The sequence below is a fragment of the Amia ocellicauda genome, chromosome 16 (assembly GCF_036373705.1).
Source record: "Amia ocellicauda isolate fAmiCal2 chromosome 16, fAmiCal2.hap1, whole genome shotgun sequence".
In the NCBI taxonomy this organism is placed as follows: domain Eukaryota; kingdom Metazoa; phylum Chordata; class Actinopteri; order Amiiformes; family Amiidae; genus Amia; species Amia ocellicauda.
In genome coordinates, this window is record NC_089865.1 from 12,140,028 (window position 1) to 12,158,582 (window position 18,555).

Sequence of the window (18,555 nt, forward strand, 5' to 3'; positions counted from 1 at the left end):
TGGCCTTATTCACCAGCAACCGAGACAACTGTCCCCCAACCCTGGGGAAGACATCCCATGGTGGAGCCTTCAACAAGGAAACCCAGTCAGCCACCCTTCTTCACTTGCCCCTCATCGTTTCCCTCTACAGAGAAGCCTAGTGCTGGGACATTCAGACTTTGCCCAATACCAGACTCAGATAGCCGCCCTCCTGCACACCAAATCCCCCCTTGCCACCGCCAGAAGGTGCCGGAGATGCCGGTGCCCTAACTGCCAATCATCCAGCTCCAGTGATGAGCCCGGGAAGAAGAAGCAGCACATCTGTCACATCCCCGGGTGTGGGAAAGTTTACGGCAAGACCTCGCATCTCAAGGCTCACCTGAGGTGGCACTCGGGGGAGAGACCCTTTGTGTGTAACTGGCTCTTTTGCGGGAAGAGCTTCACCAGGTCGGACGAGCTCCAGAGACACCTGAGGACACACACGGGGGAGAAGCGCTTTGTCTGCCCGGAGTGCGGGAAGAGGTTCATGAGGAGCGACCACCTGGCCAAGCACGTCAAAACGCACCAGAACAAGAAGAGCAAACTGGGGGACAAGAGTGTGGAGCACGTAAAGAAAGAAGACATGAGACATATTTAATCGGATAATCCAACGACCTGCCCCCCAACACCTGCGAACCAACCTTAAAACACAATGGACCAATTGTGCAATATCATTCCCAACACAATCTTTATATTCTGCTTGTGTGCATTGCAGGACATGGACATTTGAGGTCAAACTGGCCGGTGAATTCCTGAATTTCTATCTCACCTACATACCTAAAGGAGGTATTACTTTTTAAATTGTGATTATGGTTGTTCATGCATTCACTTATTGGGACTTTCCAAAAAGTTTCACCAGTCCATTCTCCTCTGGTCCCTTTGTATATATGATGTCAAGTCAAACAAGTTTCTGGACTTGTGTTTTGATCATTGTCTTCGGTGGAAGATTAACCCTTTTGTACATATAATTTAATAGCTTTTGTTGAATGAAAGTGTTCCAATTGTTTTTCGCTCCATGTGGGGTGTCCTAGCATGCTCTTGAAAAGAAATGCTTCTGTTAAAATGACCCAAATACTGTGTGAAAATAAAGAATTTATCTTTTTCCCCGATTCTAACCTTCCCACTGAGTGAAGTCATTTTCCATGTGGAGTTAAAGATGGGCTAGGGCCACGGACAACAGGTCACTCTCGAAAAGTTGGAAGTGAACAGGAACAACACTACGTTTTCCCAAAATTGATAATGCGTGTATTTTACCCAGTATTGAGCTAAAAGTATGTTCGTAGCGAAACGTTACTGAGTTTATGGTCGGAAATAGTGGAGTCTTGCATTGGTATTTCTTTCAGTAATTTAGAAAAATGCTCATTATGTGGTTTGAATCTTTAAAGGTGCACTCTGCGTACGCTCTTCATTGAAGTCGTACGGCCGATGACAAGACCACCCATCCCTCTCCATTAGTTATTATTATTATTTAAAAAGAAACTGTTTTTGTTGTCTCCCAATTTTTCTATTTTAGTAGTGTAAAAAAAAAAGAAAAAGTCCCATCTGTGTACTGTACTTCCATAGAAGGAACATCAAAGTATCTCCAATATGAGTGTTTAGTTCAAGATGAAGAAGTGGGCACTTGAATTTTGAGTGTTGGGATTTTGTAAACTATAGTGTTGTTTCCAAAAACTACAAATCTAACAAAACCTAAAGCAGACTAAAGAAAAATTAAATTAAAAAATAGTCGCATTAAGAAGTAATACACACACGCACCAATGGTGCGCCTGAAACAGTCATGTCTGGTTTTGTAAAAGGTTAGATGAAAACTACCTACTTCTGCAAAACAGACTGCTTTCTGTTTCAATCAGACACAAAAAATCAATCTAATTTTCAGTTAATAAAACTATGTTAGAAAAACACGTGTGTTGCTAATTTTAACAAAAAGTGTGTCCTCTCTGTTTGAACACAAACGGTGTCTTAAATAATGCCTTGTAGTGTAAGAAAAACTACCTTTATAAATAAGAAAATGCATCATTATTTTCAAATCATTATTATTATTATTATTATTATTATTATTATTATTATTATTATTATTATTATTTTCTTTAGCCTTCACAGTCAAAGCATGGAATCTCTTTCACAGTTTTGTTATTTATACCGGACGTGTATGATCTTTAAAAAATCTCATAAAATAACACAAATATTAATGAATGAATGTATTAATTAATCAATCTACTTATGTTACATGATAAACCAAAAACATTAAATAAATAAATACAATAAACCATTCATCTATCTTCACATATAACGTAAAGTATACGAATCAGTGCAATGCATTAAATTGCTGTTATGGCCTATTTATAGTCCAAGGTATCTAAAAGAATTTAAAGCAGTGCAATAATTGTATTGCCTGTTATACAATTATAGTATTCAATAAATGTCAGCCTAATGATAAAAATCTGTATCTAAATGTGTGTGTAATACAACTTGTACTAATAAAACGTTTGTGTTTTATAAAACAGAATATGTTACAGAATATACGGTATTCATATCCAGTATTCAAATTAAATTCTGTTCGTCATCAATATTAACTATAACAACATTCACTAAAGGTGTTCCAATAATTACAACTTTTTATTATTTTACGTATATGTTTACTGTATTCGTTGTGGATGTGTGATGTATTATAGAGTTACAGTATTATTTTACTATTACAGTCCACGACCGCAGGCTATATTTGTTTTACCCCGGATCCAAATACACATATTTGCATACATACATACATACATACATACATACATACATACATACATAAAAACATACATAGATGATGTAGCTAATGTTGTGTGCCAATATCTATTGATCTTCTAGGAAAGTTACAACTACAGTTGTTCAAATATAGGCCTAAATTGCATGCATTGACTATTTCCATGACTCTTTCAAATACATTAGGATCTTTCAAAATTTTAAATAGATGATACGGGTAATCGGACACAATCTTAATTAAAGAACTTTGGAAAAATGTTTTAAAAACTTGCAAATAAATATCTAAGTAAGCCCACTATTCATTTGATGTGAATTAAAATATACAACATTTTATAACAGTGGAATATTGTCTCAGTTAATATAAGCTTGATATAGGCAGCTTATATGTGTGTTTCTTTCACATCGTTGTAATTGTGCTGTATTCCTTATATTTGACACCGTCTATTGTTAGTAAGAAATAGCAAAAGTTACATTTTTGACAAACTATCCTGCTCTACAGTGCAGAACGCATAATAATCCAGTTTCCCTCGCAACAGCGCCCCCTATTGCAAAATGAGCAGCATATGAACTCATAGTGCTCTTGTCAACCTATCTATGGCCATATTCTTCAGGAAATCTCACTTGCTCTCTGCTCATACACTGCGTGTGATCGTGAACATCATTTATATGTACTGCAAATAATAATTATAATGATAATAAAACATATTATGTGTAAAATAGGTGTCAGGTGGCCTATAACGTGTGCAGTCCTGCAAAGCTTTAATTGAAATTTGACTTTACTCAATGCATTCTGTTACTGAGCTAAAAATATAATGAAGACCTACATACCATTCCTGTTTAAAAATCCATAAAAGGATCAATGTAAGTCTACATGGGTCTTTTATTTTCCTCTTTTAACTTACAAAGACTAATGGGTTGGGTTTAGTATTATGCCTGGATTAAGTTAGAACTGAAGCTATTAGGATTATTCCCCCCCTCCCCCCTTCCTTTCATAACTTTGTAGTAATGCATTACTAAACCCCCTATTCAAAGGCCTTGTGTCACAGGATAGAGGCCCACACTGATCCAAGAGTGTGACTAAAGTAATAAACGCACCATTTCCACAAGACACACACACAACCGATGGAGTGCATGGACGTGTCTGACTTTATGTGATAGGCTACCTGAGAGTATAAGAGTGGAAATCATCGTTTAAGGACAACTTTAACTATCACTGAATCAAGTGTAAGCAGCCGGATCCAGGCTGGTGAGTGTTGCGGGGAACGTTCAGCCGCGTGTCCATGGCGACGGAGGCGCGTTCCCCCCCGCGCATGAGCAGTGCGCACATGAACCGGCTCTGCGCCAGCTTTCACACTAAGCGTCTGCGCAGGCGCCGCTCTCGGTCCAGGCTGTCGCGATGCGCCGCAGGGAGAGTAACAGGTGCGCTGAATAAGATGTCCGCTCACGGTCCTGCTGTTTCAGCCGCGGTGTGCATGCTAACCTGTTGTGAATTGTGATTGCTGTGTGTTTAGGTCGCAATGCGTCGGCCAGTCGCCACGAAGTGTGCCCAGGGACAAGGTGAGTGTGCTTTCGTGCTTTCGTTTGGTAATGGTTGGTTCGGTAATGCCAAGTTGCTGCGTGAACAACAAGAACAGACTGTAAAAGCTCTTCATATATCTATATCACATGTATTAAGCATGTACACTGTTTGAGTTGCGGGTGACGCATAGTGTGTTTCGCTCAACACTGCATCCATGACGTACGCAAACACGTGATTCACACTCCATAGACTGCAGAGGCAAAATCGTGCTTTGGAATATGTGTATCATGTAAAAGTGAACTGTGGTGAAATCTGTATCCTCTCCCATTAAAAAAACAAGCGAGTAGTCCTCTCAGTATTCAGCACAGCATCCATTTAAATGAAGTCAAGTTGCATCACAGCAGGAGGGTCGTTTCCCCCCACAGGTTAATCCAAAGTTAAAGAAGAATATTATGGCTTGTGAATATTTATTTATTTATAAAAAATGTCTTAATGTTTTATTCATACACGGACAGCCAGTGGTTCCCAATCCTGGTCCTGGAGATCCAGTGTCCTGTTAGATTGTGTTCCACTCAATATCTCTATTCCTTAATTGAGCTAATAATGGGCCTAATCAGAGCTTATTCATCATTTTACACCATTGGTGATGTCAAGTTAAATATGATAGTATTTAAAGCCCTCCTATTTTCCAACTTTATGTAAGATAAACCATTTTAAAAGTCAAATTAAGTAAATTATAAGTTCAATTAAGGTTTCACTTAATTATTTGAGAGTGCAGTTGGATCAAAAAACAACAAGAAAGTGGGTCCACAGGACCAGGGTTGGGAACCATTGGGAACCATTGAGAAACTATCTAAAAAGCCCTGGGTAAAGGAATAATTAGTCTGCATTTGAGAACATGCAGACCCTTGTTGTCTTGAAAATCTTTAATATTCGTCTTCTATTCTGATAAACAGTGATTCCTCTCAGTTCTTGTGCTACACATACTAAACTTCATCATGATACCAATTACATTGCATGTACAGATATGATCAATAATTATTGATAATTATAATTGAATAATAATAATAATTAATCGATTGAAAACACCAAAATTTCCCATCCACAACAATGGTGGAAGCCTCTAAATGCCATTCCTTGTGCAGCCGAACGTTGGAGAGCCAATCGGCAGTAAGGCCCTGTGGTTTCCCACTGCGGTCCTTAAATTGCAAATTATTTGATTTCCCTTTATAATACTCCATGATATTCATATTAATACTACTCTTAATAATTAATACTAATAATGTGATACTATATACTGGGATTTAGTAGGCTACTTAATAATAATAATAATAATAATAATATTATTATGATATTCTGAATTCCGACAATCACACCTGCTACATATAATTTCTTTACAGTACTGGTTTGTGATTGACATCTAAAATAAAACTAAATTTAAATGTTGTTCAGATTCATGTATTTGTTAATTTTAGGTCTCGGGACAGCTTGAAATTCTTGATCCCGAAGGTATGTTGGTAATATATGTTTAAAAATGAAAAAAAGTGTTTGTATACATTTGAAGACATATACATAGTTTATAAATGTTTTTTATTATTATTTAAAACAATCTTACTGTCAGAAGCCACATTTGACCTTGCTGCCCCCCGGCCACACTTTGGTTCCAGCAGGTGGGTATTAGTGTCTGTGCAACAGAGGGTGAATTTCAGATCAAGTGATGTCAGGCAAACCTCAGTAGAAGGTGCAGTGAGGTGAGCCAGCCCTGGAAATTACACCCCCCACCTCCCGTCAAGAACAAAGACTAATCACTCATTTTGTGTTTCCTCCTTGATTAAGAATGGGCAGGTGAGGGGCTGATTATATTACGTCCTACCACTTTTGCTGAAGGCTTTAATTACCAAGCTTACCAATGAGAACGGGAAGTTTGCAATCTGTTATGAAAGCTATTGTTTGTTCTTCGAAAAGTTGCAAGACTGGTTGCAATATATTTGTTACAGTTTGTAATGATCAGTTGCTGCCTGCTGCTAGTTTAGTTTACTTTCATTTTCTAAACAATATGACCGGTGAGGTTTTCAAGACATTTTTTGGGGCGAGGGTGCTGTAATAAATGTATAGAAACCTGTACGTCTACTGTTACAGCAGAAAAGAGTCCTCGTTTCTCATTTCAGTCAAGCAGTTTCTTATGCATTGTTACTATTGTGCTGACCAAGCTGGGCAATATAATCTCTTTCAAATCTTTTTAAGCCCCTCTCAACTGGCGTCTTTAAAAAGACTTCGCAATTGCTTTAAAAAAATCCTGCTTGTTGGAATTTAGTCCTCTCAGAATGTGAGGAAGATGATTTATATTTCAAGTGATTTAGTTCATGGGGATTTGAGATGAGTGGCCCTAACACTCTGTAAGGAACAGTTTAAACCTCTGACATTTACTGTTCCTGAAATTGAAAAAGCTGGGGATCCTCTCTGGGTGGGGGTTGGCCTGGATTGTAGCAGGCCATAGTTTGGTAGTTTGTGACCAAAGGTTGAACTCAAAATGTCAAGGAGCAAAGCAGAGACCAATCGGGACAATCTTTGTAAGATAAAATAAATAAATGGCATAGTTTAAGAGTTTTTAAACAGGCTGTGAATTCGATAAGTTGTGTACAACATGTTTCATTTTAACCGTTTTACATTGTAGATGGAATTATCCTGGAACACTTTGGAATTAAATCACGGTAAGAAATTAGTGGTTAAAAACTCAAGATGATTGTGAATGCACTCTTTCTGTCTTTCCCCCAGGAAAGTGCAAAACATATTTGTGGGGGAAGCTACAGTGTTTCAAAAAAGCAGTTTGAGAGGATTATTATATAGTAAGCAAATAAAGAAACGTCCCTTTTTCAGGACACTATTTTAAAGATAATTTTGTAAAAATCCAAATAACTTTACAGATCTTTATTGTAAAGGGTTCCATGCTTGTTCAATGAACCATAAACAATGAATGAACATGCACCTGTGGAACGGTCGTTAAGACACTTAACAGCTTACAGATGTAGGCAATTAAGGTCACAGTTATAAAAACTTAGGACACTAAAGAGACATTTCTACTGACTCTGAAAAACACCAAAAGAAAGATGCCCAGGGTCCCTGCTCATCTGCGTGAACGTGCCTTAGGCATGCTGCAAGGAGGCATGAGGACTGCAGATGTGGCCTTTGCAATAAATTGCAATGTCCGTACTGTGAGACGCCTAAGACAGCGCTACAGGGAGACGGGAAGGACAGCTGATTGTCCTCGCAGTGGCAGACCATGTGTAACAGCACCTGCCCAGGATCGGTACATCCGAATATCACACCTGCGGGACTGGTACAGGATGGCAACTACATCAGGAACGCACAATCCCTCCATCAGTGCTCACACTGTCCGCAATAGGCTGAGAGAGGCTGGACTGAGGGCTTGTAGGCCTGTCGTAAGGCAGGTCCTTACCAGACATCATGGGCAACGTCGCCTATGGGCACAAACCCACCTTCGCTGGACGTGATTTCCTGCAAGACAGGAATGTCAGTGTTCTGCCATGGCCAGTGAAGAGCCCGGATCTCAATCCCATTGAGCAAGTCTGGGACCTGTTGGATCGGAGGATGAGGGCTAGGACTATTCCCCCAGAAATGTCAGGGAACTTGCAAGTGCCTTGGTGGAAGAGTGGGGTAACATCTCACAGCAAGAACTGGCAAATCTGGTGCAGTCCACGAGGAGGAGATGCACTGCAGGACTTAATGCAGCTGGTGGCCACACCAGATACTGACCGTCACTGACTGATTTTGACCCCCCCTTGGTTCAGGGACACATGATTCCATTTCTGTTAGTCACATGTCTGTGAAACTTGTTCAGTTTATGTCTTATGTGTAAATATTTGTATGAACATAAAAAGATTCAACAACTGTTAAGTTTGCTGAAAATAAAAGCAGTTGAAAGTGAGAGGACGTTTCTTTTTTTGCTCAGTATATTATATTTGGGTGATGCTTGTATCAGAGGCCACTCAAATGTGAGTTATATATTTACAAGGCAATGTGAAAAGCATGTATAGTATATAGAATCATTTTGCAATAATCCAGAATGTATCTGAAGTGTGTGACCTTAGCTTTGTCTTCCTTAAACAGACAGGACTCCCCTGGCCAAGTTGCATGTTTGCTTAAGGTTAGTATACTCAGTGTGGAGAGAATAGGAAGTGTTCTCAACAGTTTTCTGATGTAAATGTGCCCTGTGTACAAGCTTGGAATTAAAGATGTTTTTTTATGTTGGTTATTCTGGTATAGGGAAAGCTGCAGGTGCTTAAACCTGGGGGTAAGTAGAGCTTATTTAAGAGTTAAAAATAAATTAAAAATAAGGATCTTGTCAAGCTTTAAATTCAATACATTGCTTCACCAAGGATGTTGGCATTGTAAAAGTGTAAAAATAAACACACCTATAAACTGTAAGGAAATCACAAACAATAAAGAAAATATGCTTCATGTATTTTATTCAACCATCCTCTATTGCAGAGTCGATGCCACCCGAACCGCCTGAGAACATGTCAAGGTATGAACATCCTGAAGTATGGCATGATAGAGACTTTTAACACTGACATTCACAAATTGCTGATTGCAGCCGTTTCCGTTCAAGAATTTAAATTGAATCACTCTTCAGGGTGAAATTTATTATATTAAGGAGTTATAATATCCATATCCTGACATGTAGCATTGTTAATGTGGGGATGGTATTGAACTACACTGTGTGTCTTCACTGTATTCACTATTTTCAAGGCAATTCGAATGTAGAATAGATCCCGAAGAACGTCCATCATAGTTAACCTAGTAGTAATGCAACCCTTATCCCAACTGAATTCTCAGCTTTAACCCTAACCATCACCCAAGCCAAAATGTAGCCATCCTAGGCTTTCTGTGGACCACATGAAAGAATCGTGCAGGATGCACTGGGCCATGGGCCACAGTTTGAGATGGTCTGGTGGTCATCACTCACTACCTGAAGGTGTTAATCGTGAAACCTCTTATTGCAGAACCAAAGCTTTTCTCCCAGAAAGAGGTAATTAAAAGTGGAACCTATGAATGCCACTTTTGTATTGAAGCTAGGTTTCCTGTATATTCAGTGAAAAGAAAATTCTAACAATATAGGAAGGAATGGCAATAAAAATTGAAGCTCAGGATTTCCAAGGGAAGTGTTCACTGTTTGAACTTTTAAATCCAGGCCACAGTTTTATTATCCTATTGTGATGAGAGATTATATTTTTCAAAAAGTAAAACTTTTAGTTCTATGTAGGAAGCAACCATAGAAGCTACTAAATACCAGTCATGGGCTTTGTCAGCGCCTGATTGGCTTTAAACCTTTCCAGAAACCCTTGGTTATTAAATGCTTTACATCTCTGGAATTATGGAGGCTCTCAGAAATGTAAGCATGGCTATAAATAACAAGCGCCTCACAAATACAGAAAATGTTGTACAGAGCTGTATTTCAGTGCTGCTTTTAATATAGTACAGCTTTCAAGGGCAGGGTGATGGGACAACAGTATTCAAACACCTGATTACAAAGCAACATTGTAGATGCTGCTTTTTATTGTTTTTTAAATATATTGTTGTTTATATATTTTAACCAGGATTTTCATGCAGCAATGTAGGAAACAAATATAGAAAAACAAACCTCACAATGTGTCATTTATAGAGGTGCTTTTTTATTTAGCAAGGCGACTTGTTTATCAAACCACAGAGCACTATATTTCACACAATCTATTCGGATATGCTTCAGCCCCCATAGACGCCTGTGTTCAATCTCTGAACAGGAGTAGAATGCTGCTACAAACATAAATTGATTAATTTATTTGAAATGAAGGGAACAGAAATCAAGTCTTTAAGAAAAGTGAGACTGTTCGTGAATTTAATTTTGCTGACCCATTCAACTTTTCTTTGTAGGCCAAGTAGTGCCAGATTCAGACAATCTTCAGCAGGAAGGATAATTCCCACTCCAACCAAACAAATAGATTTGAGTGCACCAAAAGTCCATTCAAACAGGTAAGAACTGTGGATATGACCAGTGTGCACTGTAGAAAGCTTAATTTTCACTCTGAAGATAGTGCATCCATGTTTAAAATTCAAAGTTATGCATTTCAGTTATACAGTATATACAAAATCTGCCTGGGAACTTATGGACATGGTCAATTAATTGATTTGTCTGCCTGGTTATGAGAAATTATCTGTCCTGTATCAACTGTTATAAGAAGAAAAATTGTGAGTAGACAAGTTTTTAAAAAGATCGACAATTTCATGGTGGACAAATTATAGTGTTACAGACATCCTTTCATGTGCAGAACTGATTTGAAATCGTATTGGCTTTATAAGGGAATTCTGAGATATGCCTAGGGAATCTCGTCATCATGCACTGATTTATGAAGCTGGTGACATGGACAGTGGGCATTTGGAGAGTTAGGCACAGTGGAGACTGTATCGCAGTGCTGAGGTCACACATTGGGGTGTTTTATGATGTGTAACAGCATAAAGCATGTGAAGCCTGTGCACCAATAGGCTTAAAACCCATCAATAGTCTATAATAAATTACATTTTATTAAATATGATTTCAGGAATGGAGAATGCGCAGGTGCTTCCAGACAGGCTGTAATGATGGACGATAATATAAAGTCAAAACACTGCTCTCCTGATATTACAGGTACTTAATATATTTTACAGTGTCATCCAGTGTTGTTGAATGTGACAGTTTTGTGTAGATTTTATTTTTCATCTTAGTTAGTCATATGAAGAACACGCTTCTGTAGTCAGAAATGCACAAATGCTGTTGTCATACATACAGCAGATGATGCAATGTATTTGAATGGCTTAATCAGTTTTGTAACCTTTCAAGCAAAGAGTGATGGCTATCAGGAATATGTTTATCATTATAAATATGTTCCAGTTTATTATGGGGGGCAGGCTATTTTTAGAATATTCTATTAGAACGTATTAAGTTTGTTGGTCTGATACCAATTCACTTTCAGGAAAAATAAAGTGAAACTTCTTCTTGAATGCAGATTTTGATTCTGACAAAAAAGCCACTGCCTGTGAGAAAATATTACCCCATAAAGAGGAGATGTGTTCAGCCACCAAAAACCAGCACATTGAACCAGAGCTTCATGGTAGTTCTTACATTCTTGTCATATTATTACTATAAGAGAGACAACTTACCTTTCTGTTTTTTTTTTAAATTAGGATTAATTAAATGCATATTTAGCTAACAAAATAACTTTTGGAAGTGTAATTCCTTTTGTGTGAATTTATTAAAGATGAAAAACAGGCCAACTCTAGAGGGAAGCATGATACCATCTCCGTGGAGGCTCCTGATTTCATCCCTGCGATTGTCCAGGACCCCCGGAGACATCCGGACTCTTCCGGTGCAGAAGAGGATGAGGATGACAGTGAGGATGAAGAAGACAGTGAGGGTGATGAAAGGAAGGCGCCGATAGAGTTGCTGGGAGAGGTGAGGGTGCCACTTTGAATCTTCAGGTTTCTAGACAGACCAGAGAGATGCCTCATGGCTGCATGCTTGCTGATGTGCTCCTTGGTGTTTCTTGTGTTGAGGTGTGGGACTACTTGGTTTTAAGACAACAACACTACTGGTCAGCTGGAGTAGGTTCTCTTGCCATTGACTCATCTGTAGTGTGGGAACCGTTTAATATTTTATTTTTTAATAAGGTTTTAATTTAGAAGAGCAGTAAACTGGCTATATAATTTTTACTTTCTTTCTGGTGTGTTTGGACGTTTGGAATAACTACTCGCAGGACACCGTACTGGGTTAAATATGCTTAATACGAATTTTAAATCTTTGAAATATTATTGCTTAACCCTCATACAGGTCAATGCATTTCATTATAAACAGAGCAATAGTATTGTATATTCAGATTATAGAAGCCCAATTAATAACTTAGACAGGAGAAACTTTGCACAGCCTTCTGCCATCTGCCAGTCATCTTTTTCACCCATTAAACACGCAAATATCTCTTGTTATTCTCCTTACAAGTTTCCAGCTGCCAGTCAATCCACCACTTCTGCGCTCTACCTTAAAATCTGTCAGAAACGTGTCGGAAATTCCTAAATAGCATGACATATCAACCATACTCAGCAGCTACTATGCAAGTCTGTTATTGCAAAGGACCTCCTTATAAAGGCATATTTGTGTTGTGTTTCTTAATTACTCTTCACTCCTTTTCATTTAAATACTGTTAATATGCTATATAGAGAGAGGGGGCTTACATTCAAATAGGACCCTGTCCTTGCCGTTCGTCTTATCTTTATTATTGTTTCAGGTAAATTGTTCACATCCTCTGCATTTCGTGAAATGGCGCTAATTACGGTGAAGAATGATGCTTGTCGACATATTATGTCGCTTAGGATGTTCAATTAAAAGGGAAGTGAAAAGACTTTAGGTTTAGAGAGTCACCTGCTACAGTTTTAAGCTTGATGAATGCACAGGTCTGCACCACCCTGTATTTGCAGACGGTGCCAGAACATTTGCCCTCGTTTGTATGTGAAAGATAGGTAAGACAACTTAAGAACGAAACACGGATAATTAGCCTCAACAAGTACAGCATTTTATGATGATTATATATAATTGAAGTCATTTATTCTTTCTTTTTCAGTTCCTGCAGTCCGTGATGGATAAAAATTACACCCTGGCAAACAAACTCTGTCAGATGAGTAAGATTGTATATATTTTATTCAATGCCTAATTGTTTGTAGATTTGATAAGCAGGTTATATTTGTTTTAACTTGCGCTGAAGTAATGAAGCATCCATATGCTATCACATTTCCCAGATGATCAGAATGAAAATCATGATTTTACTCAATGGGCCATTTTCAGGCTTGATGTGCATTTACAGTCATCCATCTTCCTTTGTCAGAATAGTGATAATCTGACAAACACACCAGTAGCGAAGCTTCTGGGGGTTTTAGTGGATTCAGTCGTACCATTCATCACCCATTTCTACCAATAATGTTTGTTTTCCCAGGTATATGAAACAATCTCAGTAATATATTTTTACAAGTGAAGATGCCTCGTATAACAGTGTAAGATGAATCAGTCTTATTAGAGTTTCACGAGGTGCTGTGATCTCAGATAAACTATTATAATTTGAATATGAATATGACAATTTCTACCTGTATGTGATGCTCACTTCACAGGTTGACTAATGTTTATAGGTTTTATACTTTTAGGTCAATTTTTCATAAACAAGTTTATTTTATTGTTGAATGCTAATATGCTTTGTATGTCATACTTCTCTAATGCTGTTTTAGAATGTCCTTTTTGCCATGGGGATCCAGAAAGATTAATTTCATTTTTCCTTTTCTGATATTATACTTTCAGTTCTTATTTATGAGCCTGACAACCCAGAGGCCAAACAATTTATTCCCGTTATTGAAGAGAAGTTGCTGATAGGTAAGGCTGAATAACTATTTATTATCTTCACCCTCATAGATCAAAAAATCTTTAGTTTATGAGATGTTCTATTGTACACTGCTTTTAACTTAATGCAGAAAGTGTTTTAATTTTTGATTTTCATTTTTATAATTCCTCTATCATGAAAAGGATTTTTATCCGCTGTCTTTTGCTGCATTTTACACCCTGAAACGGAGTCATTTACATTTTTATGAGAAAATTAAAAGATTATGTTTTTGCATATTTTAATTGGCTTTTCAGGAAAAAAAAATTTGCATGGTACTTAACCATGCAAAATTTTTAATTGGTTTCTAAATTTGACTAGTTGTAAGGAGATAAAAAAGTAATGTTTTAGGTCAAGTAAGTACTTTATCCTATTCTTACATGAGAAAAGGTGACTCCAAAATTGAAAAGTTGTGAATAAAACACTTAAATTATTATGATCCCGCACGCAGATCTTGAAATGGAAAGTATTGTACTAAAGCGCATTGACTCTTGTCCAGGGTTTTTTGTCTTTAAAAATATACTGCAAAACCATGTAACATAAGGAGTATTATTTATTGAATTAAAATGTATACTATTTTATTATTTCATGTTCTCTTCAAATATTCATTGTGTTGCAAGTGAAAGAGTTTAAACATGTTATACTGCCTATTTATCAGAGTTGCATTTTCTGATTCTTTATGGATATTATATGTGTATCAAAAGTAACCTTGGTGTGTGTGTTCTACTCTCTGCCACTCTCTCAAGCTCTGACAACCCTTAAAATCAATTGCCTCCTATCATAAACATGTCTGCCTGATAATTGTGGCCAACTTTTAATTTAAACCAAACAGAAATGTAGCTTTATTCTTACCATCCAGTTCTGGGATATTAGGCCCCATTATCATTGAGCTGTGTGTTTGAAAATGCAGTGTCCTTCAGGTATGGGCTGTGAAAAAAGCTTGATGTATAATAAAGGGAAATTAAGTGACATTATGCCTTTTAGTGGTAAAAACACAACTGCAATCAACACAGAAGAAGACGTAGCTGAGCACAGCCTAACGATAGCATGGTGCTGATGCCATCCAGCTGTTATGCCTGAACACATGCTACTTGGAATACATGAAGTTTTAATAGAAAATAATCTTTAGGTTTGCAACTTTCATTCAAATTTGTCAGTCTTTAATTCAAATTAGTTTTGGATAAGGGCCAGATCATTAAATGACTCTCTCTTCACAGTTGCTAACCTCTACCTATTGCATTGACAAATTAGGGTATTACTGATAGCAGATTAATTTTTTTTGTCTCCAATTCACATTTCTTGAATTTAGAGCCCCCATAAAATGAAAGCTGCATTTTGCACCAGCTGAGGTCAGTGCAAAAGGAAAGATTAAATATGACGACAATTATATTGTAGGGTATTGACGAAGTTCGAATCCGTATTCGCAGATGTTGAACTTCGCACATGTTTAGCAAATCCGAACTCCATCGGATACTAAAACAAACAAATTGCTGCTCTGGCACGTACTGTATTTGTATGAAATAATATGATGAGAATAAGTAATAAAGCCCACTTATTAATGTGACAATTCATATAAAAACTGCATGCAGCACCCGCTCATTTTTATTCTACAACTACACCATTGGAGGTGACTACATATTTTGGTGAAACTATAATTCAACAAAAGAAAAGCCTGTTGTTGTGGAAAATGAACCAGTATTGACTACCTGTCCTTGCAAGATAGGCTGAACTGTATCTTTCTGTACCACCATACAAAGTGAATGTATTTTCAGTGCTGGTGGCATCAATGGCGGAGTTGACGTGTGTGTTTAACTCACTCACTCATTAGCTCTAGTAGCTCTCGGGTGGTTTTTGCAGGAAAATACCAGAACGGCAAGAATAACACTTAAACACTTCCAACACAGAATCCATGGCTGTCAGGTGACAACGTGTTCAAATTAAACCGGTAGCTGTGCCTTGCAGTTTTAACACTTTTTATTAGTGTTTTAAAGGTAGTATTACAAGACGATGTAAAGTATCTAACGGTGCACAACAGACCCACAAGATAGAAATCGTAATGATAATAGGGAAAAAAAGCTTTGCACATGATTAACATAAAATACAACATTGCTAACAATGAAACGTCCATCGGCAACTTACTTTACCTTGAAATCTTGCACTTCTATAATGCGGCCATTTAAGGATATATAAGATATTAACACTGTTTATATTTGTAATGGGCGTGCTTTTTCGTTTTTTTTTCTATTTTTTACTTAATTTACTTGTACTTGGGTTTGACCCTGTCCTTCTCTGAACGTTTTTTCTTGACCACATAACTGATGCCAAGTGTGCCCACGCATCATCACTTCACGACAAGCCCCTGCATGTCACCCCCCTGTGATGCTCATCAACTATTAGCCTAAACTACATGTAAATAGTAAAGTGACTAGTAATGGTAGTATTAGATGCATGTTAAGAACTTAAACTGTTGAATTTTAACTTTTGCATCTGAACAGGTAATTCAAAATGTCTGAAGACTCCGGCAATTGTTTATTTGAACAGTGAAATAGTAGTATTAAAAGTACTCCATTACATTCAATTTTAGGAATATGAGCTGATGTTTTTTCAGCTCTATTTCACATTTACAGAATTTAAATAAAATTTGTTAAAAAAAAAAAAAAAAAAAAACTGTAGCAACCTGATTTTAGAGTAATACTGGCAAATACAAACTGCCCCTTAACCTACAACTAATTACGCTACGTCCGCATCCACATCCGTATCCACGTTCGATGGATTTAATGCTTTAAAATACGCATTCGACGGATGCGGATTTCTGTCAGCTCCGTCACATTCCTATTATATCGTATTCTATATTTTATGGAACAAATGCATTTAGTGCAGATCCACAGAGAGTAGCTGAGCGACTCATGGAGGCAGAGGAGATAAGCCTCTCAGTGTTTTTGGTTCAAGTCTAATTTCAAACCCGCAGGATGAATTTTGAGTTTGTGCACTTTCTTGCAGTAGTGAATAGAAGCCGACAGAATGACACTTCTGGTGTAAGTGGTGTAAATCAATCAGTCTTAAGTTAGTATGGAACACTGATAACTAGAAAAGATGTCCATAGAAAATCCAATAAAATGTCCTTATGTGTACTGCACAGCAGGGTTTCCCACTCCTGCTCTTGGGGACATCTTGTTTTTTTGTTTGACCTGAGCTCCTGGACACCGATGATTATGCTCTTTCATTTAACTGAGTTGTTTCAATGTCCTAGTGGCTGTAATTTAGGACTAGGTTTGGATAAACCTGCTGTGCAGACCAAAGCCCTGTGGAACACCTTCACTCTTTCCAATGCAACCTGCTAATTATTCTGTGGCAAAATAACAGGCAGGTTTGACATTAATAATCCATAACGTCTCTTCAATCTAACTATATGCAGAACAGCTAATGGCTCACTGACTGAAAACTTGTTTTATCTGTGTTGTGTTAATTGATTGTTAATAGTCATTAGTGTATATTTCAAGACTGACAGTGAAGAAATTCCTACAGTTTATACTAAGAGTTATGGTTTAGAGCTGACCTTGTGAAAGAGAGTCATCCATAATGCCAGAAATGGCGCACTGCTCGTGTCCTACCAGGGTTTCTTTAGAGATAATCCTCAATTCCTTTAACACCGATCCGAAGTGAGAGCAGAGCTTGTGGAGTACACTGTCCTGTCCTTTTGTGGTCTGAACCACATTGAGTCCATTACAGATTCAAAGATGAGGTGATGTTTTTGCCAGTAATTGTGATGCTCAGACTTTGTTGTGAACTGTTGCCTCAGACCAGGTGGAAGAGGAGAGTGAGGAGGAGGAGGAGGAGGAGGAGGAGGAGGAGGACTCTGATGCTGGTGAAGACAGCAGTGACCAGAGCGACAGCAGCGAGAGTGAGGTCACTTCCTCTGGAGACTCGGGCACTTCCTCGTCAGAGGAAGACAATGAAGAATGTAAAAAATAAAGACTGAACAATTGAATTACTGTTTGCAGATATTATATATCATTATTATTTTCCTTGTTACACATGAATTGGGTGTTTTTAAATACAGTACCTAGGTATGTTATCTTATTTTTAAGTATGCACAATATACATATAAACATGACAGTGCTGTTGCATTGGTTTTCTACACCCATTGTAGCTAGTATCAATGCTAGTCAAAGTGTTATATTTCCTTTCCTTAGAGCTGTAAACTGCAAAAGCATGAAGCGGATTTTGTGAATATTTCTTGGTTTGTAATTCATACATTTAGTTTAATATTATTGTTATATCCGTAGGATTTTTCCATTACTGTAAAAGATCAAATGCATCCTGAAGTTAATGTAAAATCTGTGATGAACAGAATTAGTAATAATTAAACCAAAAATGTTCAAATTCACGTGAATCTTTGTTTTCAAATGCTATATAAAGCATGTTCATTTATGTTGTTCTAAAATTAAATGTATTCATGTAATGACATACGAAATCGTGTGAGTGCATGTTATGATGTTCAAAAACTTCTGAGACGTTGTCTCATGATCAGTACCTTTTTGTTTTATATTCTAGTTGATCTAACTCACTGCTTTGGCTGCAGAAATTTGCTGTGAACATATATTCTTGCAATACCTTAAGTGTATAGTAACAATAATGCCACCCTTAATTGTTTTTTCATTCATTACAAAGACACAGTATATTTTTCATACTACTTCCTTACAGCTTTAATGATCAGTTACAGTGTGTTACTAGTGTGCTCTTTACTCTGTAGTGCTTAGTTGACTGCCTACGTTTTAATGGAAGACTGTGTGTGAATGGAAGACCAAAATTAGTTTATTGCTC

At 37.5% G+C, this 18,555-nt stretch overlaps 2 protein-coding genes across 5 annotated transcripts in view; both read left to right on the forward strand.

Moving 5' to 3' along the window:
- The window catches only part of sp5a (Sp5 transcription factor a), a 3,002-nt gene extending 1,541 nt beyond the window's left edge, over positions 1-1,461 (forward strand). The window contains exon 2 of the mRNA XM_066688214.1: positions 1-1,461. This exon is cut by the window's left edge and continues 458 nt beyond it. Coding sequence (XP_066544311.1) covers positions 1-616 — 616 coding nt within the window. The 3' untranslated portion in view covers positions 617-1,461.
- A 2,664-nt stretch (positions 1,462-4,125) lies between these two features.
- On the forward strand, positions 4,126-18,198 carry erich2 (glutamate-rich 2). 4 transcript variants are annotated; one of them, XM_066687959.1, is made up of 14 exons: positions 4,126-4,185; positions 4,278-4,323; positions 5,761-5,794; positions 6,960-6,996; positions 8,414-8,450; positions 8,570-8,597; positions 8,795-8,831; positions 10,217-10,315; positions 10,882-10,967; positions 11,326-11,430; positions 11,578-11,771; positions 12,931-12,988; positions 13,656-13,727; positions 17,531-18,198. In XM_066687959.1, the coding sequence occupies exons 1-14, from the start codon at positions 4,163-4,165 to the stop codon at positions 17,701-17,703; spliced, it is 1,029 nt and encodes a 342-aa protein (XP_066544056.1). In that variant the 5' UTR covers positions 4,126-4,162; the 3' UTR covers positions 17,704-18,198. The 4 variants fall into 4 exon arrangements, with proteins under 4 accessions (XP_066544056.1, XP_066544059.1, XP_066544058.1 ...); XM_066687962.1 differs by lacking the exon at positions 11,326-11,430; XM_066687961.1 differs by lacking the exon at positions 5,761-5,794 and having other exon boundaries at positions 4,127-4,185.
- Positions 18,199-18,555: the final 357 nt, after the last annotated feature.